The sequence below is a fragment of the Phascolarctos cinereus genome, unplaced genomic scaffold, assembly GCF_003287225.1.
Source record: "Phascolarctos cinereus isolate Bilbo 61053 unplaced genomic scaffold, phaCin_HiC Scaffold_7;HRSCAF=346, whole genome shotgun sequence".
In the NCBI taxonomy this organism is placed as follows: domain Eukaryota; kingdom Metazoa; phylum Chordata; class Mammalia; order Diprotodontia; family Phascolarctidae; genus Phascolarctos; species Phascolarctos cinereus.
In genome coordinates, this window is record NW_027556180.1 from 81,666,658 (window position 1) to 81,693,349 (window position 26,692).

The following is a 26,692-nucleotide window of genomic DNA, read 5'->3' on the forward strand; positions in this document are numbered from 1 at the left end:
CTGCCTTCCTTCCTCCTTCCCTCCCTCCCTCGTTCCTTCCTTCCTTCTTTCCTTTCCTCCTTACTTTATTCCCTCCCTCCTTCCCTAATTTCTTCCTTACCTCCCTCCTTCCCTCTTTCCTTCCTCTCTCCCCCTTCTTTCCTTCCTTCCTCCCTCCTTCTTTCCTTCCCTCCTGCCTTTCTTCTTCCCTCCCTACCTCCTTCCTCCCTTCTATACCTCCCTCCTTTCTTTCTCCCTTCCCTCCTCCTTCCTCCCTCCCTCCTTCCCTTCCTTCCTTCCTTCCTTCCTTCCTTCCTTCCTTCCTTCCTTCCTTCCTTCCTTCCTTCCTTCCTTCCTCCTTCCCTCCCTCTCTCCCTTTGTTTTTTCCTCCTCTCATCTGTCCAGCTTTCCAGTTGTTCTGTAACCCCAAGCATGAGCTGGGGGAGTCTGAGGTGAGGGGCCAGGGACCACCTGGTAATTTTTCATGGAGACTGGAGGCAAGGGGTGGATATGGGACCTTATACGATAATAACCTTAGACTGAAATATTTGGAGGCCCCCTCATCATGGCCTCCTCTCCCTCCTTCTCCATCCTTAATTCCAAGTCAGGCTTACCTGGAGAAGCGCTATCAATGGGACTTGAGCTTCCTGTCCAGGTGCTTGTAAGCCACTTCTCATGGTCATACAGCCAACCACAGCTTTCCTCCATGAAATCAAAGTTGCAATTGAAGCCTGGCGGAAGCTGAAAATCTTTGTCTAAGAGAGAAAGATAAACCAAAGGAAGAAAGATGACATGAGGTTCCTAGAACAGCCATGGCAGTGCTGTTTAAACAGTGGGTGAGTCCTAAGTGGAGAGGAGAGAGAAAAATCATTCATTAACTGGTCCTGGGGATCATCAGCCCTCCAGAGCAGCCCTGGGTCCTGTCCTTCCCAGGACTGGGTGCCAAATCTGTCACTAGTTCCCATGGTAAGTAAATGTAAATGAGGGCCCCAAATGCCTCCCTCCTGTCCATGTCCAAAAGCAGACAAATGCTCAAATCTCTCCTCTCCTAACTACCAGAGAATGACTCCCTAGTGTCTCAGTGGCAGTCTGGCTCTCCCAAGGTATTATCTCAACTCCTGCCAACCTGGCTCTAATAAGTGATGGAGCAGGCCATTAGCACCAGGAGAGCTGAAGATGTTTGCCCTCGAGGAAGGGAGCATCAGGGAGAAAGTGATCTCATGGAGGAAGGAAATGGGGAAGTTCTTGTTTACCGCCCTTTGGCAAATGTCTAACTGTAGAAAGCCAGAGCAGAGAGCTTCTTATCCCTGCACAGGAAGGGCAGCTTGGCACAATAAGGAAGTTGTGAATTCTACAGCAGCAGCAGCAGCAGCAGCAGCAGCAGCAGCAGCAAAAATACTGCAGCTGTTTAACAAAAGGGGAGGGGGGCAGGGGGAAGAAGATCTACAGTTTAAAAAAAAAGTGTTGGAGCAGCCAGAGGTTGGATTTAGGATGATAGCCCGCCAGAAGACAAACACTATGAGTGAGATGAGCCAGGGGCTGGTGGGTTGAGTGATAGAGCACAGAATCAAAGAGGTAGAATCAGCACCGGCCCTGAAGTCAGGAAGACCTGAGTTCAAATGTGACCTCAGACCAAACACTTGACACTTACTAGCTGTGTGACCCTGGGCAAGTCACTTAACCCCAACTGCCAAAAAAAAAAGAGGTAGAATCAGAAGAGAGCTCAAAGGCTAGTTCAACCCCTTCATTTTACAGATGAGGAAACTGAGGCTCATTGAGGTTCACTGATTTGCCCAAGAACAGTGTCAGAAGTTGGATTTGAGCCTAAGTCCTGAACCTCCAAGTACTGCACCAAGCTGTCTCCCCAAAAGGACCAGCAAATCCTCTGTCCTGTATTATTTAATCATCTGCCTGCCTAAAAGCAGGAGAATGGACTCAATGGTCTCTTGAAGTCTTCTTAATAAATAGGTGGGAGAAACATGACAGGGTGAGAGCAGGAGAGAGGAAAAGCTGAAGTTAGTGCCTCGCCTGGTCTAGTCGAGTTACAAAGAAAGAGCAAAGCCTGGGGAGGAAATGAGATGGTGGGGAAGAAATGAGATGGTGGGGAAGGGAACTTAGAAAGCCAGAGAGGCAAAGCTCTCAAGAAAGGCACAGTTATAGGGGGGCCTAAAATGAATAGCTTATTGAAAGGAATTCCTCTGCCATGATGGGGTGGGGTGGGGGTGCTAGGAATCGTGTCAGACGGAAAATGTCACTGCTGGTCCCAGTGACAGAAGGTAGATGGTGACCACAACTCATTTGCAACTTTTCCCTCCAAAAATAGGATCCTTAAGGCCGGCTCTCCCTGTGGCCAAAGTTAGTGTTAGTTGGAAAGTAACACATGGCAATCATTAGGGAGGCAGCAACCTGTGGTTTGGAAGAGACAGCCCATGCTCTGCATTGCCCCACCCCTCAGCCCCCTTTCAATTTCTATAACTTCTTTTTTTGCTTTCAAAATAGAGAGTAATTCAATATACTGTAATTCGCCTCCAATGTCTGTGTGTATCCGCAGTACATCCAGAAGAAAAGCCCATATATGGACCTTTTGCAAAAAGAGAGGGGAGAAACCCTCAAAGACAAACACATCAGAAAACTCTGCAATTATATTAATCATAGATTTCTGAAATTCAGCTGCAGCATTCTTGAAATGTCCTTCTGATTGTCATTTAGATAGATAGCACCTCTCAAAACAAGCTCACTCTACTAATCCAATGCTGCATATTAATTCACTATGCCTTTCACTTTGGGCTCTTGAGCCACCCTAAACATACCCTGGGAGATTCCCTAAATCTCCCTCTCTTCTCAACAAAGCACACATAAAAACTAAAGTTCATTAATATGCCAGAACTCCTGGCCAATAACTTCCCTCCTTCTCCCACCAAAAAACCCCCCCAAAAAACATAAACAAAAGTGCATTCCCCAAAGCATGTGCATTAAATTATCATTTTCAGTCACACAACTTCAGCATTTATTGTTGGCGTCTTTCCCATCCTTCTTTGATCCTTTCCTTTTTTTTTTTTTTAAAGTCCGGTTGATCAGAGCAGTATCTCCTACTGTCCAAAGGCTGAGCTAACAGAATCAGGAGATTTCATAATCCTCCTACTAAGCTTATAAAACATCTTTACGTCTCCATCACTTCCCAAGTCCCTGCTCCAATCTTCCCTCATTTCATTTAATGAACATTTAGTAATGATCAGTAATTTACTGTAAATTGAGGCTGTCAAAGCTTTAAATTCTAGCCAAAAATGCCAGATGTTCCAAAATTTGTGGTTTATTAGGAATGTCCTCAAGCTTAGTGACCTTATGCGTATGATTTAAAACGTGTCTCATTTCCAGGCTCTGCCAATTACTGTCTTTAAGTGAGACATACTCAGAAGACCCCAAAATGGAACATAAATTCTCCGTGTGAACTGTCAGGTCCAAAAATAGATGATCCCTTCTTTTTGAAGAAAAAAAACACTTGGGGGTGCTTTTTCAAATCTCTGCCTCTGTTTTTCTGACTTCAGTTATTTTTGATAAATAAACACACATGAAATTGTTGGGAGAATCAGATCAGACCACTTTCTCCTAGAATCAATGCCACTGTGGTTTCTTCAGTCAGAGTCTATGATATAAAGTGAAGTGGGCACTAGGCAAGCACCTAGTTAATTTAACCAATAGTGGAATTACCACCTTTGCACCCCCTTGTCTATCTCTAAAATAATGAGTTTGGTTTCTCTTGTTGCTGAGTGGATTAGCTGGAAAAAAATAGATCAGGATTATTTGTGGAATCCAACTGTGAAAATGGCGTTGCTTGAACTGGTGGGATGAGCAGGTGGGAACTCTGAAAACTGGGACTTCTCTCAGGATAGAAGTCATCAGGTATTGGCCCCAACCTTGGGCACTTACCATCTTCAGCACTACAGTTTTCACCACAGTCTGTGGTCTCCTCATCTGTAGGATACTGGGTAGTTGTCTCTTCATTCTTCAAAGTCGGTCTTAGGGTCTCTACCGTGGGCCTTGTGTCTGTGGGAAGAAAATACAAGAGGAATGAAGGTTTAGTTGTCCTGCTGATGGGGGAAGCTGATGAGAAAGTGTCTTCACTAGCAGGATTAGGTGCATAATTTGAGTCATTTCTAAGGTTTATTTGATACATGAAATCAATCAGTTAACAAGTATATATTGAGTGCTCAGTATGTGCCAGATGTAGGCCTTGATGACACAAAGACAAAAGAAAAAGTCCCTGCCTTTAAGGAACTTATGTCTTTTTAGGGGAGACCATGTGTGTATCCAAGTATTTACCTAAGTATCAGAAGGTAATTGTGGGGAGAAAGTACTAGCAGCTGCAGGGAAAGGGAAAGGCCTCATGCAGAAGGTGACATGAGCTTAGCTTTGAAGAGAATTAGGGATTCTAAGAGGTGGTGCATCAGGCATGGGAGACAGACTGTATAAAGGCACAGAGATGAGAGATGGAGTGTTGTATATGAGGAATGGCAAGAATGTCACTTCAGTTGGCTAGCAGAGCCCACGAAGGGGAGCGACATATGGTAATGAGTATGTGCTAGACTGTACGTTCTGGAAGTGCAGGGGTTATAGCTTAACTGTGTATCACTCTCAGTACATTGCACGTATTAGGTCCTCAATAAACATTTGTTGAATTAGATGTTTTGGGGTATGAAGTAACAAAATTGTTTCACCCGCTGAATGAAAAGCTTCTTGTGGGCATATACAGTAATCCTCCCCTTGCCCCCCATTTACTGAGAAGTCAGAACCTGACAACCCCCACTACGACCCAGAACTCAGCTTAGAATTCTAAAGAGCTGAGGGTCTTTGACCTGGGAAAATAGTTTTCACAAAATGCTTAAAACAATTCCTGTCACTATTTAGTTCTTATTAACTGCTTTTTCACCCATTCATGTTTTTCCATTCATTTTGCTCTATGGAGAGGCCAATCACTCAGGGCTAAACAATATAATAAATGCTTACGATAATGACCCTAAGTCATGAAGACTGTCTAAGAAGGCAGGTAAGGATGTAAAATGCATATATTTTAAAAGAGTTCTATCTAAATGGCAAAAAAAGTTTTGTTGCTAAATACATCAAGCTTCAATTATGCTAAAAATTCATCTTAGTAATTTATTTTTTTTTAAAAACCATTTACTTGCTGCCAGTTATGTGCAAGGCACTGTACCAGGGAGGCTATAGGGATATACTAAGCTTATAATCTAATAGAAGACATATGACATGCTCACATAACCATAATACAAAATGGAATATGCACATAAGAGATAATAAAACAACTGAAAACAGAGTTCATAGAAGGGAAATATCACTTCTGACAGGGGACATCCCAGAAGGCTTCATGGAAGAGGTGGGCATGTGACCTAGCCCAGGGATGGCCACATGTGGTCTCGAGGCGGCAGGTTCCCCACCCCTGAGTCGTAGCCCTTGAAGGATAAGTGGGATTTTAATAGGCAGAGATGTTGGGTAAGGGCACATCCCAGGAATAGAGAACAGGGTAAGCAAAGGCATGGCAGTAGGAAATTTCAGATTTGGTTGACTTCGGAGTATGTATTTGGAAGTAATGTGAAATAACACTGGAAAGGTAGAGTGAAGCCAGATTCTAGAAGGTCTTAAAGCCACACTGAAGAGTTTGGACTCTTTTTTGGTAGCAACAGGGAATCTTGAATGTTTTTTTGAGCAGAGGCTTGACATCAATGCTGTGAAGGGATGAGAACAGTGGGTAGGACAGATTGGTGAGGCTGAAGACTGGGGAGAAAGAGAAGAGATTACTAAGGAGGCTGGTGTCATAATCCAAATGAAAGGAAGAGCCATGATTAGGAATACCAGCATCTGGGATAAATTGATTTGTGTGGAGGATAGGGGAACCATTCCTAAGAAAATCTAGTCTATGTCCCTTCAGGAGGCTGGGGATGGGGAAGAAGGGAGAGAAAGTTGTCAGTTCTATGAGAAATAATCTGACTGCAGGTATAGTAATGGTAGGAGAGACACAACCCATCACCTTCCTTTTCTATCCAAAATCTGATAGGCCAAGTCCTCATCACCTTTCCCTCTCTTAGGCCAGATTGTCTACCTCCCCGACCCTTATTGGAGAAGGTCTATAAGGTCTAAGTGTAGTGGTCTCTGGAGCACAGTGTGTAGGAACTAGGTCACTTAGATGTTAGCACCTGGGGCATAGCACCTTGTCCTGGTTACAGATCTAAGGAAAAGTAATAAAAATCTGGAAGAGGGGTGGTGAGAGTTATTGCAGGTGAAGAATCGATAATACCTGGCTGCTGGCTGGGTCTGGGGCTGGAAGAAAGAGACATCTATCTGCGTGACTAGAAAAATAGTGGTGCCATGGAGAGAAGAGAAGCAGAATTGGGGTTTGTTTTTTAAATAATTTTTTCTAAATTCTGAACTTAACCAACACCAAATAAAAACAAGCTTTTCTATAGACAAAGTAGGACAGAAAAAGTGGATTCTACATGAAGCTGAGAATCTCTGTTATGTAAAACTTGCTTTTCCTTTTAAGCATATGCAAATTGGACATGTAACTTTCAGAGAGGAAAGATGAGGAGTTCACACTTAGACGTCAGTGTAACCGAGCCCATGCCAGATAGATGTGGCTCAGTGATAGATCTCTTCCCTTCTGGGAAACCCACTTTCATAACAAGCAGGATTTCCCTTACTTGATCTTCTCTGTATGGATAATGAATATTTCCTGAACCACACAAAGGAGATTCTGTGTCTGTGTAACATATATGTATATATATGTGTGTGTGTGTGTGTGTGTGTGTGTGTGTGTGTGTGTATGCAGCTAGGTGGTGCAGTGGATAGAGTGCCAGGCCTGGAGACAAGAAGACTCATCCTTGTGAATTCAAATCTGGCCTCAGACACCTACTAGCTGTGTGACCCGGGGCAAGTCACTTAACACTGTTTGCCTCAGTTTCCTTATCTGTTAAATGAGCTGGAGAAGGCAATGGCAAACCAGTCCAGTATTTTTGCCAAGAAAACCCCCAAATGGGGTCACGAAGAGTTGGACATGACTGAAACAACTGAATAATAACAATAAATATATGTCTCTCTGTGTGTATCTATTATCTGTATATAGATATATACACAACATATACCTACCCACCCACTCACACATGTTCCTGGCAAAGGAGTTTCTTTTTTTAAAAAAGTATATATATGTACATATATACACACATACACACATATATATGTGCACATATGTATATGTATGTATATACATATACACACATGTATGTGTTTCACCAATTGGATCCATCTCTAATACTACAAATGTCAAAGTCATAAATAAATCCAGACAACCTGTGCCTGCCCTGACTTAACCAGGGTGCCACAAGATGTGTGGACTGGCCTATAGGTTTAAAGGGACAGAGTGTCCTCTTTTTGGGAACCTCCTTGGAAGCTAGTGACAAAGATAATGGAGAGCTACATCATTATTTAGAAGGTAAACTCCTTGAGCACAGGGAATGAATTATTTCTCTCTTTTTATGCCTAGCCTGGCAAGCAGTAGGTGCTGAATAAACACTCGTGGATTAATTAAAGAGGGGCTCTTGCAACAAAGGGTTGTGATATGGTATCTTCATACAGGAGCTGGCTCAGGGTTTGGCAAGTGGAACCCTGGGCATTCCTCCCATTTCTATGAAGGCTCCTTTGCTCTATTATTTGGGATTAATAATAACAACTGGCATTTATGTGACACTTTAAGGTTTGCAAACATGTTAATATCTCACTTAATTTTCAAAGCAACCCTGTGAGGTAGGTAAGGGAAGCAGTTTAGGTAGTGGATAGAGCATCTGACCTGGAATCAGGATAAACTTGAATTCAAATCCCCATCCCCCTCCATTGCTGTGTGATCCTGGACAAGTCACCTAACCTTTGTCCGCCTCAGCTTCATCATCTATAAAATGAAGATTAAAAATAGTACCTAATTCTTAGAGCTGTGAGGACCAAATGAAATGTTTGTAAAGCACTTTGCAAACCTTAAAATGTTCTCTCTTTGTGTCTGTCTGTCTGTCTGTCTGTCTCTCTCTCTCTGTCTTTCTCCACACACAAATTTTACCTGTTTGACAGATGAGGACACTGAGGTCGACAGAAGGTAAATGACTTGCCCAGGGTCACACAGCTAGTAAGTTTCTGAGGCAAGATTTGAGCTCAGGGCTTCCTGACTATAAATCTAGCTAGCTGTCTATCCACCTAGCTACTTATGTCCTGATCCTTTGTCAAACATCCTTCAGGATATCATTTAATAAATGCTAGGAGCTGAAATAAATCACTAAATACTTGGAATAGTTTTTCATGCTTGGCTTCCCCCTCTTTCAGTTGTTAATGCCAGGCACATAAACCTTCATGTTTTCCTTTTCAGCATTTGCCTCTTGCTCACAGCAAATACCAAATAACCTCAAAGCTTTCTCATTTGCAAGCTCAAATTTGTTACCATGTCATAAAACCTCAGACTGGGTCTTGAAGAAAAAAGGCAATAAATAGTTTTATTTAAAAAAAAACAACAGGTGAAAGTGATGTGTCCAATAACCTGTCCCCAGCTTAGCCTCAGGCATTTTCTGATTGGTTACCATTTGCAGGGTGGGGTGAGAGGACAATCAATGAGCACTGTAATTTAGGGCAGAGTGACAGCACTGGGGGAGGGGGAGGGGAGAAGGGGGAACAGACCACATGGGCCAGGGAAACAGATCCCCAAAATAGTTAAGAGAGCCAAATGTGTAGAAATGGTTGGAATAGATCATGGGAAAAAAAGGGGTGGGGTGGGGTCATGGTTTGTGGTTGTGAAAAGGAAAGAGAGGATGGTCAGGTTCTCTTGTCCACTGTTCCAACCACTGTCTGGTGTCTGTCCCATCTGGGGACTTTAAGGGAGCAACTGCCCGTCAAACTGTGATGTTGTTGAACAATTGAAACCATATGTGTATAACTTCAAAGTCAGGAGAGTGGTCATAGGCTAAGGCTTTTCCTGTTGTGATCTTCTGAGGAAGGAGGTCGGCAGGGCTTTGAAATCAGAAGCTTGTCGCTGACCAGTCACCAATGTGATTGGGGAGGTGGGGGGAGGAGGGATGGGGTGGGAAGAGTAGGGGGGAAGGACGGGGACCACTTGCCATTGGGCAGCTGGTTGTAAACAGGGTTTCTGCTCCAAGATGTGTGAGCGTCTTCCTGCCCAGCTCCATCAATGAAGTCATCATGTGTCAACAGGAAAGATTCTATTTTAAACACATGAAAACTAGTACCGGAGAGCAGAGGGCTTGGAGGTGGGGCCACCAGGTGGACTCATCTCCACTGCCTCTGACATTTAGGGATATCTATTCCCAAGGGAAATGATTCTCCTTTAATTTGAGGGCAAGAGATGATAACACAAAGCCTGATATCTATCCTGGGTATTTTTTTTAGGCTTTTCCCACTGAAGAAGCCTGATATTTTATGCAATACTTTTCTCCCTAGTTGTTGAAAACATTTCACTCAGCCTTCCCAACATCCCTACTAGGGTAGCAGGGGACAGGAAAATTAAGGCATCGAGGTACCTAGCAGAGAGTGCATAATGGGAAAGTATAGGCCTGACCATACTCTGTGTCCTGACAGCACCTGGAATCCTCTTAGCCTCAGAGAGTTGTAACTTAAACCATCCCCCTGCTCTTGCTGGCTTGAGCTCCTTTTGGCAGATTAGGAGAGAGGAGAGCTTAAGATGTAGTGCCAGCCATGGGGATCTGGGTGGGGCCAGAGCTCAAAGGAAAGGAGGGGATGGGTATGCTTGCTCCCCCAGACAACTTGACTAGTAGCTCTCAGTATGCCTCCTCCTCCTCCTCTCATTAGTGTGAATTAAAGAGCTCGCCTCTGTCTGGGGCTACCACAGAGCCGAGGAGATGAGCAAGGTCCCAGCCACAAGCCGGGGCTTAGCCACAACAGGAAACTTCAACCAGCAAATGCACTTTACAGATGTGGCTTCTAAATGAAAATGAAGGCTCTTTACCACTGACATCTGGAGGCCAGATTCAGACTTAAACAGATTACTTTATTATTATGAGGTGGTTTCTTCCCTACTCCCTCTCCTTTTCTAAATCAACAGGAACAGCCCTCTAGCCTGAAGAGTCAAGATGTAATTGAATTGGGATGGGTGGTGGGCTGTTGTTATTTGTTTTCAAGACTCCCAGAAAAATCTTGCTGAACCTGTGACTCAATGCCTGAAACACGAGGCCCACAGAATGGCCCAATGGCACCTCCACTCTTGGCCGAGGCACAAAACGCTCCATATTGCATCAGGCTTGGTTGATAAGGTAGTTAGTTTTGTTGAACTATTAATTTCCTCTCGTTTATTTTTTTTTCTGAAGGATGGCTCCCTGGGAGGCAGAGGGTAAGAGAATATACTAGGAAATGAAGCTGATCTAAAAACAAAGGATAGCAATAAAAATTTAGTTTTCAAAATTGGCTAGTCTACAGATGGACTTTAGGCTTTTAGTCTGATAGGATTTTAATCCAGGGGTGAATGCCCTCCATCTTTCCCCAGCCCAGGTCAAAGAGTGAACCTTTCTCTCCCAGGGCAGTCTTGGGGAAGACTGAACTTTAGCAAACCTGATTGGAGATGAGTTAAAAAGATGCAGGGACCTTACCTGTCCAGTCACATCCCAGAATCTCCAGGCGCATCCCAATGCCAGCTGGCGACCACCTTTCTGGATACACCCGAACATACTGGGCAGGGACGGGGTCAAACCTTCGGATGTCTGGAGTGTCGTAATGCATGTTCCCTTCAAAGAGCTGCAGACACAGTAGAGGCAATTTGACTTCTCCTCAGGTGCTTCAGACTCCCTCCTCCCATACCCAGCCTGGTGCAGGTATAGAATGATGTTCTCGGAGATTGACGTTCCATGGAGGCCAATCATTAGGTCATGTAGTCAAAGGACCGTAATTATTATGGGACAATACATGGAAGATAGATTAGACTCTATACCCCTTAATAAAAGGATTTGTTCTGTGAAGTCTGGATTCAGTCAAAGGGCCGCACTTGAGGACCCAGAGGGCTGGCCTTGAGGCTACAGGTTCCCCACCCCTGCCTTAGAGAAACTTGTACAGATCAGTAAATCGAGGCCCAGGGATTTTAAGTGACTTATGCACACAAGTCTAGAGCTAGAAGGGCAGATGCTCTCATTTTATAGATGAAGAGACTGAAGCCCAGGGAGGTTGTGGCTTGCCCAAGGTCACAGGTAGTAAGCATCGAAGGAGGGTTTAAATCCAGGTCCTCAGATAACACTCAGTGCTTTTTCTACAATGCCACACTTTTCTTTCATTTACATAGAGACAACGGGGCAGGTGAAACTTAACACTTTGAGAGACACTCTGTGGACCTGGGGTATCCTAGAGGTGTGGGGAGTCATGAGCTTCCACATCGTTGACATTGGTGCAGAATTAGGGCACTCCAGCAAGCCTCTCAGACCTCTTAGGATGCAAGGAGCTTAAGAAATATCCAATATACACATCAGAGACTGAATAAATCTCATGCTGAAATTTGCTGGAGGGAATAAAAGTGACTTGGGCATGGCCTGACTGCTTGAGAGTTCTTTATATATTGAAAATGGGTTATCTCCTCTAATGTTCATTAGCCAAACTAACCACAATTCCTTTGTGCAAGAGATCATAGGCACTGAGTTAGAAGGAATCTTAGCAGGCATCCAACCTGCCCTGCCCTGCCCTGCCCAGCTCCTTTACATATGAAAGAACCTGAGGCCATAACAAGTTGACTTTCCCAGAGGCATTCAGGTAGTAAGAAACAGTCAGCATTTGAACTCAGGTTCTCGGATGCCAAATCCAGGCCTTTTTTCACTCTACCCCCTAGCCTCCTATGAAAACTAGCTTTGAGAGCATATCCTTTGTAACTATGCTGACATCCCGGGCAAAGAGGAGTTTGCCCATTTTGTTGGGATTGCTACTGAGGGGACAGGATGGGAAAGGGGAAAGGGAAGGTGAAAGGTAGGTGTGGGTGTTTTTTTATCTCCTTTGCCCTTTGAGAGGTATCAATCTATGTGCATTGCTGGCATATTCAAGCACCTGGAATACATTTATATCTCCCCCTTTTCTTTTTTCAGGAACAGATCGCCTCTGTGGGTCTTGAGAACTTACTCCCAGATGGAGGAAGTTGGCCACTTTCTCTGTTCACAAGGAAGAGTCTAACTATAGCTAAAATCATCTCAATGCCCATGTCTACAGAGAGGCCCAGGAGAAGCTGTGGTCAGTCCTTTTCTAGCAATGCTTGAAGCTTGTGGTAGACAGCTTGTGATGGTTTGGGTTGCCAACCCATAAATTCCGTCAAGATCCGGGAGTTACGAGTTTGGAATTTACATCAGTGTTCTCAAACCTCCACTCCACCCCTGGCTTCAGTTTTGGGAATGGAAATATTCGCAAAGCAGAGGAAGCTGAATGCAGACCTGCTCTCCCCTTTCTTTCTTGGGGCCCTTAATTTTCTAAGGGGTGTAAAAGGCAACTTTAAAAGAATCTTAGACCAAACTGACTAGCCAGCTCAAAGGGCAAATGAGATAAATGTTCTCTGCCTCCCGAAAGAGAGATCTTATTTTAGTAGCTCACCACCAAGGCCTGTCCTTTCCACCTTGAGAATAAAGCCTGACCTTCATGTCTCAGAGGCAAAAAAGCACGAGATTTGTGACCCTGACTTCCAGTCCAGATGAAATTTGTCTTTGGAAGACTGTTTGACCATCTACCTTGATAAAGGAATGGTAGAGATAGAACCAGTCAGGACCACCAGGGGGATGGGAAGAGGTGTACTAACTAAATGGAGGCATCTAGGTGGCATAGTGGATAGAGAGTCAGGAAGACCTGAGTTCAAATTTGACCTCAGACACTTACTAGCTGTGTGACCCTGGGCAAGTCACTTTAGCCTGTTTGCCTCCGTTTCCCCATCTGTAAAATGAGTCAGAGAAACCACTCTAGTATCTTTCCCAAGAAAACCCCAAATGAGGTCACAAAGAGACAGACACAACTGAACACCACCACCAATGACATACTAACAGAGAAAAAGAGCTGTTTCTGATACTCCATCCCTAACCTCTACTTTAAAACCTCATATCTCTTGCATTTGCTTCTATGCCAGCCAGGTGGCACAGCGAATAGAGTACCTGTCCTGGAGTTAGAAAAACCTGAGTTCAAATCCAGCCTTAGATATGTATTAACTAAGTGACCCTGGGCAAGTCATTTCATGTCCATATGCCTCCGTTTCTTTAACTGTAAAATGATAATACTAGCACCAACCTCTCTGGGTTGTTGTGAGGATCAAATGAGTAGATGCTTAATAAATGTTTGTTCCCTTCCCTTCCTCCTTTTAGGCCCTTCTCATTTTGGGACAAGAATACGTGCTTCTACTCTTTTCCTTTCAAGATGCATATGAGATTCTCCATGCCTGGTCAAATCACCAACATCATGGTATCAGTGAAAAAGACTTGGGTAATGCACCTTTGAAGTACTGGGGTTATTCATTTGCCCAGTATTGGCTGGTAATGGCCATCCCACAGATACACAAGGGTGGCATTTGGTTTTTGAGATATTCCAGGTGAGGTGGCCTCTTCCATGCGCAGGACCTGTTATATCTCTCTTGCTATTATTCCATAATAACCTTAACTCAAAGGAGATGTAGAAGGGATGGAGGATGAGGAGAGTAATTATAAAAGGAAATAACTGAACAGTTAAGGATATAGGAGTTAGATACTTAGGGCTACTTAGATCAGTGGTATCAAGCTCAAATAGGAACAAGAGGCCACTAAACTATGCATAAGGATCCCTGGGAATCCTTGACTCAGACAACTACACATTAACATTATTTGTGTCCTATTGTATTTGTACTTATTTTGTGAAATGTTTCTCAACTGCATTTTAATCTGTTCCCCACGGCCACCACTGGGAAGTGCTGCACATTTGACACCTCGGATCTGGAGGAGTGACCTGCTCCCAAGGTAGCCCACCCTATTTTGGTTAGAATTCATGAATCTTTACCTTGGGTTGTAAAGTTCTTGGATCCTCTATGTATTCCCAATTCTTTCCATTCAAACTGTACGACACTTTGAACTTGCGCACAAAAGCTCGGGCCTCCACTGCAGTGATGGTGTCCCCACCTCGAGCTCCCTGGATGATCACTCCTTTCACTGTCTTGGGCACTCCCAGATCCACCTGCAGCCACTCTTCCCCAGGCTGAGCCTGGGGAATGCGAGGGAACCAGCCCGAGCGGCTGCTCACCAGGCGGGCCACACTTGGACTCCAGAGGTATTCGCGAGTGGATGAGGCTGTGATCTGGGAGTCTGCGATCAGGCCAGAGAGCATTCCCAACATATTCGAGCAGGGCGCATCTGCAGAGAGAGTGGAGAATGAGAAAAATACAAAATGCCATATGCTTGAGTCATTGTTGACATCCCTCAGGCAGAGCAACATTCCACAGTGTATATGTATAAAGGGACCAAGACAGAGCAAAGGAGTAGATGAAGCGCTGGGCTGACAGTCAGAAAGAAGAAGGTTCAAATCCTACCCTCCGACACTAGCTAACTCTGTGACCAAGGGTAAAGAACTTAGCCCTGGTTTCTTGGACATAAAATGAAGGGGTTTGACTAGATGCTAGCCTCTGAAGCTGCTTCTAATTCTAAATCAGTGATGCTGTGAAATATGTTTTCCTATACCAGTACAATAGGAGAGCAAAGGTTTGATGTAATCAAAAGAGCATTGGATCTAGTCTCAGGAGATCTGTGTTCAAATCTCACCTCCTACATTTACTGGGCCATCTGACTCGGGGCAAGTCATTAAAAAAAATCTCTCTAAGCCTCAGTTTCCCCATCTGTAAAAGAAGGATAATTATATATGTACTCACAGAATTGTGAGAAAAAAATTTTGTTAATTATAATGCATTATGTAAATGTATATGTTGTTTATTACTGTTGTTGTTTTTGTCATTGTCGTCATCATGCATGGTCACTCAGGAGTGTATCACTTTAGACTGCGCCAGCCCACACTGATCTCACCCTCCTCTGAAATCCTATGCACTTATCATCAGCACAATACAGTTCAGCCCTTCATTGTCCTCTGCTTCAAAAACTGTTGACTGAATGCTTTAGAATTATAATGACCATTGGCCCCAAGTAAGAGGGATGAGAAGGTGCCCAGGTGCGAGAGTGAGCATGGAATACTTCAAATCATGGCTGATATTGTGAATGTGCATTGTTTTGCTGTATTTTTGTTTTATTCTTCATTATAAGGGATCACTCACTGGAGACGAGGGGAGGAACCCGTCAAGAAAGGTAGGTGATGGAAAACCAAAAAGAATCTATAAAACTATATTTTTAAAACTATTCTGAAAAAAAACCCTGTTCTGTTTCATGTGCATTGGTTGTCTTTCCTTTGAGTATCTTAGCTGTATAAAGGAAAGCATCTTTTCAATCTCTTTGGCATCACCCCCTACCACTACTACCACCACCATTATCCAACATAGGGCTTGGCTCACAGTAGGCAACTAACCAATCCTGGCTGTTGGACTCACATTACAACAACTTCTCTCAGGTCCAAAAATGTAAACATGAGGTCCTCAACCCTTCCCTCATTTCCTGACAGGCTGGTTCTTGTTCAGCTGTGTGCCCCTCATTCAAGCCTACTGGTTACAAATTACCTGTGAGGTAACTGAGTCCTGGATACCAAATTTCTCACATGAATATGGGATGAATAAACGTTCACAAAAGAGTGCCAGTGTAGAAGTGTGTGATGCTGTCGCTACTATGGACCAAGGATGAATGACTGTCATGAAGAAAGAGAAAAATGCTCTGCGTGTGTGTATGTGTGTGTGTGTGTTAGATAGAGGAGGACTAAAACCCCAAACACTGCGGTAGGGATCACAGGTCCATAATTTAGAGCTGGAAAGGGACCATGGAGCTTATCTTGTCCCATCTTTCATTTTTTATAGATGACTTTATAGATGAGGAAACTGAGGCCCAGAAGGGATTAGCAACTTAGCCAAAGTCACACTGGCAGAAGAGGCAGAATCAGGATTTGAATCCAAGACCTCCGACTCAACTGCACTTTGATGCTTCTCAGCGGAAAGGCATTGTATGGATGGAGCTGACATGACATGAGGACAGGTATTTGGACTGACCTACCAGTGAGACAACACAGATTAAGGCTCCACCCCCAAGCTCTAGGTAACCTTAGGATGCAACAAAGTGCAGAAGCATCCACCAAAGTACCATTTCCTTCTTTTATGAAGAAAGGCTGTAGGAGAAGGGAGAAAGGGAACTCTCTGCCCAGTAGATCGTAGTACCAAGGGGCTTGGCCAGGATTTTCAGACTAGGACCCAGAAAAGGTGAGAGAGGTCACTGACTCGCTGAGCCCTCTGGGAGGAAGCCAAGCTGTTCTCACCACATAGCTGAATGGCTTGACTCTGTCGCCTCACTTGGGCCAAGAGCTGAACAAAGGAAGAGGAACAGAGGAGATGGGGCAAAGTAGGCTGATCTCACCTGTAATCCTGCAACCAAAGAGCTCGAGCCTCAGGGCGATGCCTGTGTGCCAGGTCTGAGGGCGGATTCTGATAAACCGAGTCAGCACTGGAGTATGAATCTTGTTCAAAACCACTTCTGTGGCATCATTGTTGGCTTGAAATACCTATAACATGAAACCAAGATGTGCTATTCAAACCTATTTTTTTAGCTTAGCCATACACTTGCTACTTTTGTGACCTTAGGTCACTTAATTTCCTTGGGTCTTAGTTTTCGTCTCAGCAAAATGGGGAGCGGGGGATGGGGTTGTACTAGCAGGCCTCTGAGCCCCCTTCTAGCTCTTGACCTATGATTCTATGGATCTGAAAAAGTTCTGCTGAGCTTTGCTTCTCATAAACCCCAAACATCATAAGTGTTTCTTCTCTACCATGAAAAAATTCCTATTTTTCATTACTTCTCTAACTTTAAAACAATAAATGTTTTTCACTAAAAACTTTCAGAGAGGAAAATTTTGCCCCTGGGCCAAGAAGGTTTAGCTCAAAAGTGAAGCATTTTAGAAACCATAAGCAAATGAAAATGAGGACTTGAAAGGCAGAAATACCCAGAAAACTGATAAATACGCAATGTTCTGCCTTTCAAGGACAGCAGACTTTGTCCACTTACCTAAATTGGAAATTAGCTTTTTGGTATGCAAGCAGATACATACATACACACCACACACACACACACACACACACACACACACACACACATACACAAAGATACAAACATATAAGAATGTGGACATACACTTTTAGAGACACATGCATATAGATATACTCACATACAGATACTGATGCACAAATACAGAGTTAGTGGCACAAATACAAAGAGCTAGACATATACAAATGCTCATGAAGATACAATCACACTTTTATAGACCCAAAGGTAAAGATATACACATGGATGCTGAAACACATAAACACTGAGACACAGATACAAACACACATAGATATAGATACATACAAACTCATAGATAGGAACACATAGAGACACATGAACACATAGAGATACATACCAACATAGACACACAGAGATACCCAAAAACACATAGATAAAAACACCCACAAACCCACAGAAATATACCCACAAACTTTTTCAGACATACACACAGATATAGATATAGACATATGGATACGGATGCACACACAAACACACAGCTACAGATGCAAACGCATACACAAATTCATGTAGATATGTGCCAACACGCAGAGCAGACACATCTACATGTCTGGCATCCTAAAGAATTAACGTAGCACTTCATCACTGTGAGGTTCTATCCAATCACCTCTATCAGTTACATACATATTTCCCCAGCTCTCACACAAATTCATGGGTGTGAGGATGGAGTCCTGTCTCAGCACTCCCCACCCTCTGTCAGTCAGCACATTTTACAGTGTTGTTGGTCTTTGTTTTACAGTCAGATGTCCACGCGACCCCTCAGAGCCCAGCTTCCTTCTAGAGAAGTCACCTCTAGGTAATGAAATCCATCCCTATCGCCATCTGACCAATATGCATCTTATGGGAGGAAAGGCTTTTTGGGGCAGCTTTTGATTCAACATGGTAGAAGCCAGCTCCTAACTTACCAGATGGCCAGAATCAATAACTACCATATGGACCGTATGTTTTTTCTGTGTGTGTGTGTGTGCTCTCTTGTGTTTTTTTTTTTAACTAACTGGGGTAAGTATACTTATGTTTCTGTCTTGGTTTTCAGGGCTTCGGGGTAGAGAAAGCAAAAAAACAACAACAAAACCCCTACCTAAATCTGAGCGCCAAACTATGCAATTTGTGTGTTGTTTTAAATGTGTTCTCCATATCCCACAATGATCAGCACTGGGGATGCTTAAGTCATTTCTTTTAGGAGAGGAAAAGCTGGATGTTCTAATTTCTGTTTCTTCGAATATGACAGGCTTCCAGGGCATAGATGGGGCTGGAGCATAATTTGTTTCAAGCTAGTGGTTTCCTAGACACTGAGGATAGTTACCTGGCTCACACTGATTGCTTGAACCTTACAGAGCTGCTAGTCACTGAAACCTTAGTGTCGCTGGGTAGGAATGGTTTTAGTGAAAGTAGGGGGCATATCAGGTAACTGACTGGCAGTCTGTCCCTAGCAAGGGGTAATAATTGAGCCTGAAGAGAGCCTTGGGTTACAGTGAAAACAGGAAGAACAGAAGTTAAAATTAAGCTTTTCTCTGGCTAATCCACTTATACCTAACAATACAGTATTTCCTGACAAGTACACTTGGAAATGCGTCATTTTGTAAAATACTCATGACTTGCTATTTGGCAAAGTCAGAACTAAAGTTATAGTTATTGTAAAAGTTACCTGCTGTGGGGTATGTGTGTATGTGGAATATGAAAATAAATAAAACCATTCTCCCATAGATAAATGGTCAAAGAATAGGAATAGTAGTGTTCACAAGAGAAAATGAAAACCATCAACCACTATATAAAGATGCTTTAAATCAATAATGAGAAACACAAATTAGAACAACTCTAAGGCTTTACCTCCCACCTATCAGATTGGTGAAGATGCAAAAGACAAGAATGGTAACTGTTGAAGAAGCTTGGGAAAACAGACATACTTGTGTACTTGTGTGTGTACAAATAGATTGCTCTGGGAAACAATTTGGAGCCATACTGGACAAGTCATTAAAACACACACCCCCTTTGACCCAGCACTACTACCACTGGACATATACTCCAAGGAGGTAGAAAGCAAAAGTAAAGATCTTATTTATACACAAATACTTATAGCCTTACTGATGGTGGTAGCAAAACCCGAAAATGATCAAATTGCAGTATATGAATAATAAAAATTTTATTGCATCAAAAGAAATAATGATTTAGAGAATTAAGAGAAATTTTGGAAGACTTGTATGAACTGATGCAGCATAAAGTCAGCAGAATCAAGAGAACAAATTAGTAACCATGATAATGTTAAGGGAAGCAACATCAATGTAACGGCCTGTCAACTTCAGAGGATTGACGATGAAATCTAATTTCCTTCTCTCAGCAGAAAGGTGGCAAACTCTAGGCATATGACATGGGATGGTTGTTGGCCATGGTCAATGTATTGGTTTGTTTTGCAAAACTATACTTTTTTGTTACAAAGGAAGAGGGGTCACTGGAAAGTGACAGCAATGCAGGAATTAAAACATCAATGGAACATTTGTTTTGTAAAAAAAGAAAAGAAAATCAATGAAGTTTTTCCTACTTTATAGACAGGGAAAATGGAACACAGGGAACTGACTTTCTCAAAATGAATAAAAGGTGGGGTAAAAAGGAAAACCTTTAGCTCCCTCTTCCTAGCATCCCCCAAACCCCTCCTCTATTCTCACAAGGGTCCTGACCTTCTACCTCTCTACAGTACTGCTACTCTCTGGTCTCCTCTTCCAAATGTTGATTTCATTGTCTTCCTACTAATGGTAGAAAGGGAAGATAAGGGAAGATAGGGACAGGAGAAGGGGACTATACAGGAGCTCCCCCCTATAGGATGGAATGAGGAAGGGGGAAGCCTGGAGTGACAGTTCAGGGTATTCTCTAAATTCTCAATAACTAATCATGATTAGATGATGAAGGGAGAGATGATGCAGCCAGAGAAAGCCCTGGCCCTCACCATCACCCTGCTTTCACATCTGTATTGGCTAGTGCACATTACAGCTTTCAGAAGGATGAAGGAATTTTGCCTGCAGACAAGAGGCATTAATGCAGCTCTCCTAGAATCCAAGTTGCTGAGGCAGAGATATTCTTTTTTTTTCTTTTTTGGCAAGGAAGGGATGAATTCAGTACTGTATCCCCAAAGGGTGCTGTCAGCAGCCAGTGCTACCACTGCGCCCTGATCCCTAAAGATGTTGGGCTGGGTGCTGGTCTCTATGTGAGACCTTCATTAACTTGGTGCTAAGTAGCCTCAGAAAGAAAAAAAAAAGCTTTGTTTGCAAATGTGAGTATGTAATTGAAGTTCTGAGCAGATCTGAACTTTAACACAGCTACTAATCTGTAGCATATATATCATGCTGGTACTGTTTAGAAACACAGCATGGCTTATGTGTTTTTAATATCCTATTTTATCCTATTTGACCCCCCTCCTTTGGCAGTCTTGGCAGCTAACGCCAAACGCCATTCTCCTACCCACCTTCCTCAAAGCTCCTTAAGTGAGGGAATGATTGCTGCTTTGGACTGCATTACATAGTTGCAGTATGTATGTGTATATGTTTGTGTCTGGCCAGGGTGGAAGATGGGTATATGTGTACAAATATGCCTGTACATTTCAGTGTTGGCCTGTGAGAATGGTGAATGTGGACATGTGTGTTTTCGGTGTAGGGTTACTTCTGGAGAATATCTATGGCTATTAGGTTGACCCTATATGCATCAGGAAATGGTAAGATGACAAGCAACATGGCCTAGTGAATAGAGGGTTAGTCTTAGAAATCAGGATGGTCTGGGTTCAGATTCTACTGCTGCTAGTAGCCATATGATCATAAACAAATTCCTTAACCAATTTCAGTGCCTGCATATAACTCAGTTCCTAAGACTCGAGGTTAGACAAGTGGCTGATCTGCTTTGGTGGAGGGAGTTTACACACTGGGAACTCCCTATGTTGAGGAAATCATAGGAAGAAAGGAAAGAAGGAAGGAAGATTGAAAGAGACTTGGACTTGTCCTAACATCTCAAGATCATGGATTGAAAGCTAAAAGGGACCCATTCATTTTGCAGCTAAGAAAACTGAGGCATAGAAAGGTTAAATGACTTATTACCCAGGATCATACAGCTATAGTCTGACCTGGGATTTGAACCCAGGTCTTTCTGCCTCCAAGTGCAGTGCCCTATCAAATACAGAAGCTTGGCTAATCTGAGCCACTGGAGTTTGTCTTAATACTTTTCCCCCCCACTAAATATTCTTCTACTTTAGACCCAAATCTAAAGGTGTTTTAAACCTCTTTAGCAGCTGCATTTCTCTGAACTCCCTAGCCTCTTTTGTTTTTCCCCCAGCTCCTTCACAGTTTTGTATTTACTTTTGGTTTCTTCGAGCTTAGATCTGTCCTCTGCTCTACAAGCCAACCACTGGTGCTGACTCTCACTTCATTAAACCTTTCCACAACCCTCGGAGTTCCAGCCCTCTGCTTTCTTAGTGAGCTGGGGCCTGCTTCACATGAAGACTTTTCTAATCCAACTCACAGCCTGAGCTGCGGCTTCCCTGGGGCAAGAGGAGCCTCTGTCTTGTTACAGGAGTCATCTCCATTAACACACAGCTCCCCAAAGTATCCCACGAACAAGGACTAAAGAGGGTGTGTAGGCTCTGAGCAGGGTCTGGCCCATTACAGGGGCTCAATAAATAGTCAAAACATACTTTGTTGACAGTTTCATTCAATAACAGTTCAAATTATTAATAACAACTAAGGGTAATGAATAACAATGCCTCAGTCCTTACATATTGTCTTTCACCCAAAGATATCAAAGTGCAATTTATGAGAATCATTTTTAATGAAATATTAAGCAGTTTCTATTTCTTCTGACCCAATGGATTGATAAGGTCTCTATTTTCCCCCCTGCATCTTCCCTATTTATAGCTGGTAAATGCCATCATATATTATACATCTTTATGATTTTCTCAGAGCTTCTGTGGTTTCAGAATCGCCTCTTACTTTTTTCTGATCAAATTCTTTGAGATGGGCTCTTGGCTCCTGAACTAGTCATTACAAGGTAAGGGTTGTGTGCTGGAGGAATGGTGCCAGGAAACTGTTTTATTCCCAGTTCCCTTTACTGATTCACTGAATCACTGTGGGCAAATCGATGAACCTCAAATGCCTCAGCTTCTCCTTCAGAAACATATAGTTGATAACAGACTCAAAAATAAGCAGTCAAATTTACCACCACTCCCTGCAAGGCCAACTGTGCAACCTAGTAAGAGCTAAGCTGTGGGTAAAAAATAAGGTTCTGAATTTAAGCCATCAACATGCATTTATTAAGCCCCCACTGTGTATAAGGTGCTGTGCTAGGTTCTGGGGACACAACAACAACAAAAAGAAAAAAAAAGAAAGAAAAGAAAAAGAAAGAAAGAAAGAGGAAGAAGGAAAGAAAGAAAGAAAAAGAAAGAAGGAAAGAAAGAAGGGAAGGAAGGAAGGAAAGAAGAAAGAAAGAAGGGGAAAAAAGAAAGTAAAGAAAAAAGTTCCCACCCTCAAGGAGCTTATATTTTAATGGTGGAGAGAACTAATAGATGCACAGAACGATGTCTAAAAACATTGGTCCCCAAGTGCTACTTTGTTGCTAAGCCCCCCCCAACAACCTTATAGCTATATAATTATAAAATTAACTAACAGTAATATTAAATTGAAAATCAGTGGAGTGTGATAACAGGCAAACATGAAGAGCAAATTTTGACAAATTTACTTTTTTAGGCATCTAATTTTTTTACTAGCAAAAAAAATCAGAAGTCACAGAGCATACGCATTCTTGTTAACTTTAAATTAGAACATCTTAAAATTGATTCTTCATTCCCCAAAGAAAAAGGAGAGGAGGGTAAAAGTGTGAATTTACTCCCTAAGCAAGATAGCAAGTGGAGGAGGTAGTGGTAACTATATTTTAGTTAACAGGTCATATTTTGAAAAAATCCAATATGGTGTGATGTACTCAGAAAGATTTCCTTCAATTACATCTCAGTGAACAGGATATAAACAGCATAATTCAGGATACAAAGTAGATTGGCTAATCCATTTTGTGCCTCATTGAATTTTAAATGTAATCCAGCATTTTCCAATTGATTTTTTGAGAACTTTGGTTGATATTCAGTGAGAGAAAATTGGGAAGTCAGTGGTGTCTTACTGATTTTCTGATTTATACCAATGAGTGGCCCATCTGATTATTAAATTGGTCAATATTTAATAAAAGTAGTTTGGATAGAGCTCCATCATATAGGACAAAAAAATCAACATTCTTTACTGTGGTTCTGGGTCCACAAGCAAAGAGCTTTTCAACACAGGACTATTTAAATACCATATGTTTTAATGAATCAGCCTTTAAAGGAATCCAGAGATACCGTCCAGGACTGAGATCTGCAAGGGCACACTCTTGCCATAACCAATCTCATTGTAATTAAGAATGTGGGACCCAATAATTTTGCCAGCTTCTCCATGAATAACATTCAATTTACTTAAGCACTCACTCTGTCACTAACCTGCCTCTCCTCCAATCCTATCTCTCAATCTCCTGGTTTCCCAATCCCCATTAACTAGTTGTGTCTTTTCCTTGTCCCCCAATCCTGAACTCATCTCTGAGTTCCCTGGGGCTGTCCCTCCATGGTCTGTGGAAGGCTTTCAGGGTGCCTAAAATATAGGTCTCAAGAATGCATCATTTATAACCCTTCCAATGTCATAGTGATGACACATCTGTGAGGTAGTTAACATCTGTCAGTCATCTGGCACAATACAGGATGGTACAGTGCTTCCTTGCTCTTTAGATGAGATGATGTTAGATTCAATATAAAGAAAGGCTTCTTAATTACAGCTGTTCAAAGTGGGTAATGAGTTCACCATCGCTAGAGGTCTTCAATAAAGGGTTGGATGACCCCTTGGAAACATTGTAGAGGGGATTCCTGCTTCCAATGAGGAGATGCTATTATTCTAGGATCATTCTTCCCCTTAAACTCTCATCCTGGTCCATCTCAGCCTTATTTTTTATTCTCTTTCCTCCACTTTCCTAGACTGTTTTCAAATATGGAATCCCTGTTCTGCTACATCTTCAAACTTTTTTCTATTTTCTCCTCGAATTAACTGGAGCCTAAAGACAACACAGCCTTCCAAACCCTCTCATTGGAACTCTCTCCTCTCACTTTCACAACTCCCAGGAAGGGTTGACATGCTCTTGTTCATTTACAGCTACTTCCAAACCTTTGTTCTGCCATCATCAATTAAGGCCTTTCTCCTCCCGGTGATGGTGAACTCATTAACCCTCTGAGGCAGCCCATTCTGCCTTTGAAGAGCTCTACTTGTTAGAAAGTTTTTCTTTAGATTGAATCTGACATCACCTAATCACCATTTGGGGTTTTCTTGCCAAAGATACTGGAGTGGTTTGCCATTTCCTTCTCCAGCTCATTTTACAGATGAGGAAACTGAGGCAAACAGGATTAAGTGACTTTCATCTAGGAAGTGTCTGAGCCCAGATTCGAACTCAGGTCTTCCTGACTCCAGGCCTGGTCCTCTATCCATTGCACCACCTTGCTGCTCACCTAGAAATACCCCACTTCTGAGACCCTAAACTCACAAATTCCTTTATAACCACAATCTCCTGTGCTTTTCCTCTTATTCCTATTAAACCCACTCTTTGTGCTCTTTCTCACCACTATTCTGGTTCTCCTCCTTCCTCTCTAAGAAGGGTTTCCTTGTCTACTTTTCCATTTCCTTTTTGTACCTTGCCCTTGTACTTTCTCACTCCATCATCCACCCACAGAAAAATTCCCCAAGGTCCTGCCTGTCTTTGACTCTCTTCTTCCATGACTAGGATGACACCTTCCCCATAGTGAGCTCATCTGTTGCCATAGCTTGAACTACCATTTCTATGGGAGTAATGTTCAAATTTATACGTAGCTCGTCTCTGAATACACTCTCCCATTTACATATATCTCCAGCTACAGTTTCTCTCTCTCTTAAGCTCTGGAGCACCACTGCAACTGTCTAGTAGATTCCACCTGTGTGGAAGTGCTGCCAACAGCTCAAACTCAATACCTTTTAGACAAAACAGGATCATCTTTCTGCATTCTTTAATTTGGTTTGTGATGGCACCATGCTTTTAGCTCCCCATTTTCAAATCCTTTGTGCTGTTTTTTAAAACTCTTTTCTCTCTCTCCCTTGGTCCCAACATTTAAACTGTCAAATGCTTACAGTTGACAACTGTCAAATGCTTATGACCTCTCTTAAATCTGTCATTTCCACTCCATTCTCAGTGCCCTCTTTCTAGTTCATGTTCTTCATGCCTCTCACCTGTATAATTTCCCAAGTAGTCTGCCTGCCTCCAATCTCTCCCAAACCATATACCATTGTCAAATTAGTCTTCTTAATGCATAGATCTCATCCTGTCACTCCAATATTCAAAAACCTTGAATGATTCCATTCTGCCTGTTGAATGAAGTCCAAATTTTTACCCTGATATCAAAACCCTCCATAATCCAGTTTTGACCTAGCAATTCCCTCATATACCTTTTACTCCAACAAAAATGGACCAGTAACTGTTAGATTAACTTGTCCAGAAACGTGCTGCATGTTTTTCCACCTCCTTTGCTAACACCTTTGCTAATACCTTACTCTATACCTAGAATGTCCTCCCACTCAACTATTGACTTCCTCCCCATCCTTCCAATGCTTCTACCTCCATGAAGAGTAGGAGAGTATCTAACTGCCTTTGATGAGATCAAGTGACCAAGCCTAGAAAAAGCATCCCATAATACTTTAAGAACTGGTGTATTGAGCCAACTTTGAAGAGAACAAGAGAGATGTCACAACACTAGAAAAGGACAAACGCTGAACTGATATTCAAAAAAGGAAAGAGAGTAGAGTCTGAAGATTCTAGGCCAATAAGCTTGATTTTAACATCTGGCAAAATTCTAGAATGTATGATTAAAGAGGTGTTTAGTGAACATGTAGAAAAGGATGAGGTGAGCCCAAATAATGAGCATGATTTCATCAGGAACATGTCATGGCAAAAAAACCCTATCATTTCCTATTTTGACACAGTTATTAGACTGAAAAATCAGGGTGATGCTACAGCTATAGTTTACATGGATTTCAATGAAGGATTTGACTACGTCTCAGTAGATAGAGGGCTGGGCCAGGAAGACTTATCTTCCTGAGTTCAAATCTGGCCTCAGACACTTCTTAGCTGTGCGACCCTGGGAAAGTCACTTAATCCTGTTTGTCTCAGTTTCATCATCTGTCAAACGAGCTGGAGAAGGAAATGGCAAACCATTCCAGTATCTTTGCCAAGAAAACCCCAAGTAAGGTCACGAGGAGTCAGATGAGACTGAAAATGACTGAACAACAACAACCCATGCTACTCCTGTGGACAAGATGGGGAGAGATGTGGGCTAGATTATAGCACAGTTAAGTGGGTTCTGAACTGGTTGAATGGGGAGAGTAAAAGAAAAGGAATAAGCATTTATAGAG

The 26,692-nt window shown here is 42.6% G+C and overlaps 1 protein-coding gene across 5 annotated transcripts in view; it reads right to left on the minus strand.

Moving 5' to 3' along the window:
* The window catches only part of NRP2 (neuropilin 2), a 148,558-nt gene that overhangs the window by 55,544 nt on the left and 66,322 nt on the right, over window positions 1–26,692 (minus strand). For all 5 annotated transcript variants that reach the window (XM_020972858.2, XM_020972859.2, XM_020972863.2 and 2 more), the window contains 5 exons: window positions 16,521–16,665; window positions 14,026–14,375; window positions 10,641–10,785; window positions 3,907–4,023; window positions 594–734 (listed from right to left, as the gene is read on the minus strand). In XM_020972858.2, the coding sequence (XP_020828517.1) occupies window positions 594–734; window positions 3,907–4,023; window positions 10,641–10,785; window positions 14,026–14,375; window positions 16,521–16,665 (898 nt within the window). The remainder of the gene's footprint in view (window positions 1–593; window positions 735–3,906; window positions 4,024–10,640; window positions 10,786–14,025; window positions 14,376–16,520; window positions 16,666–26,692) is intronic.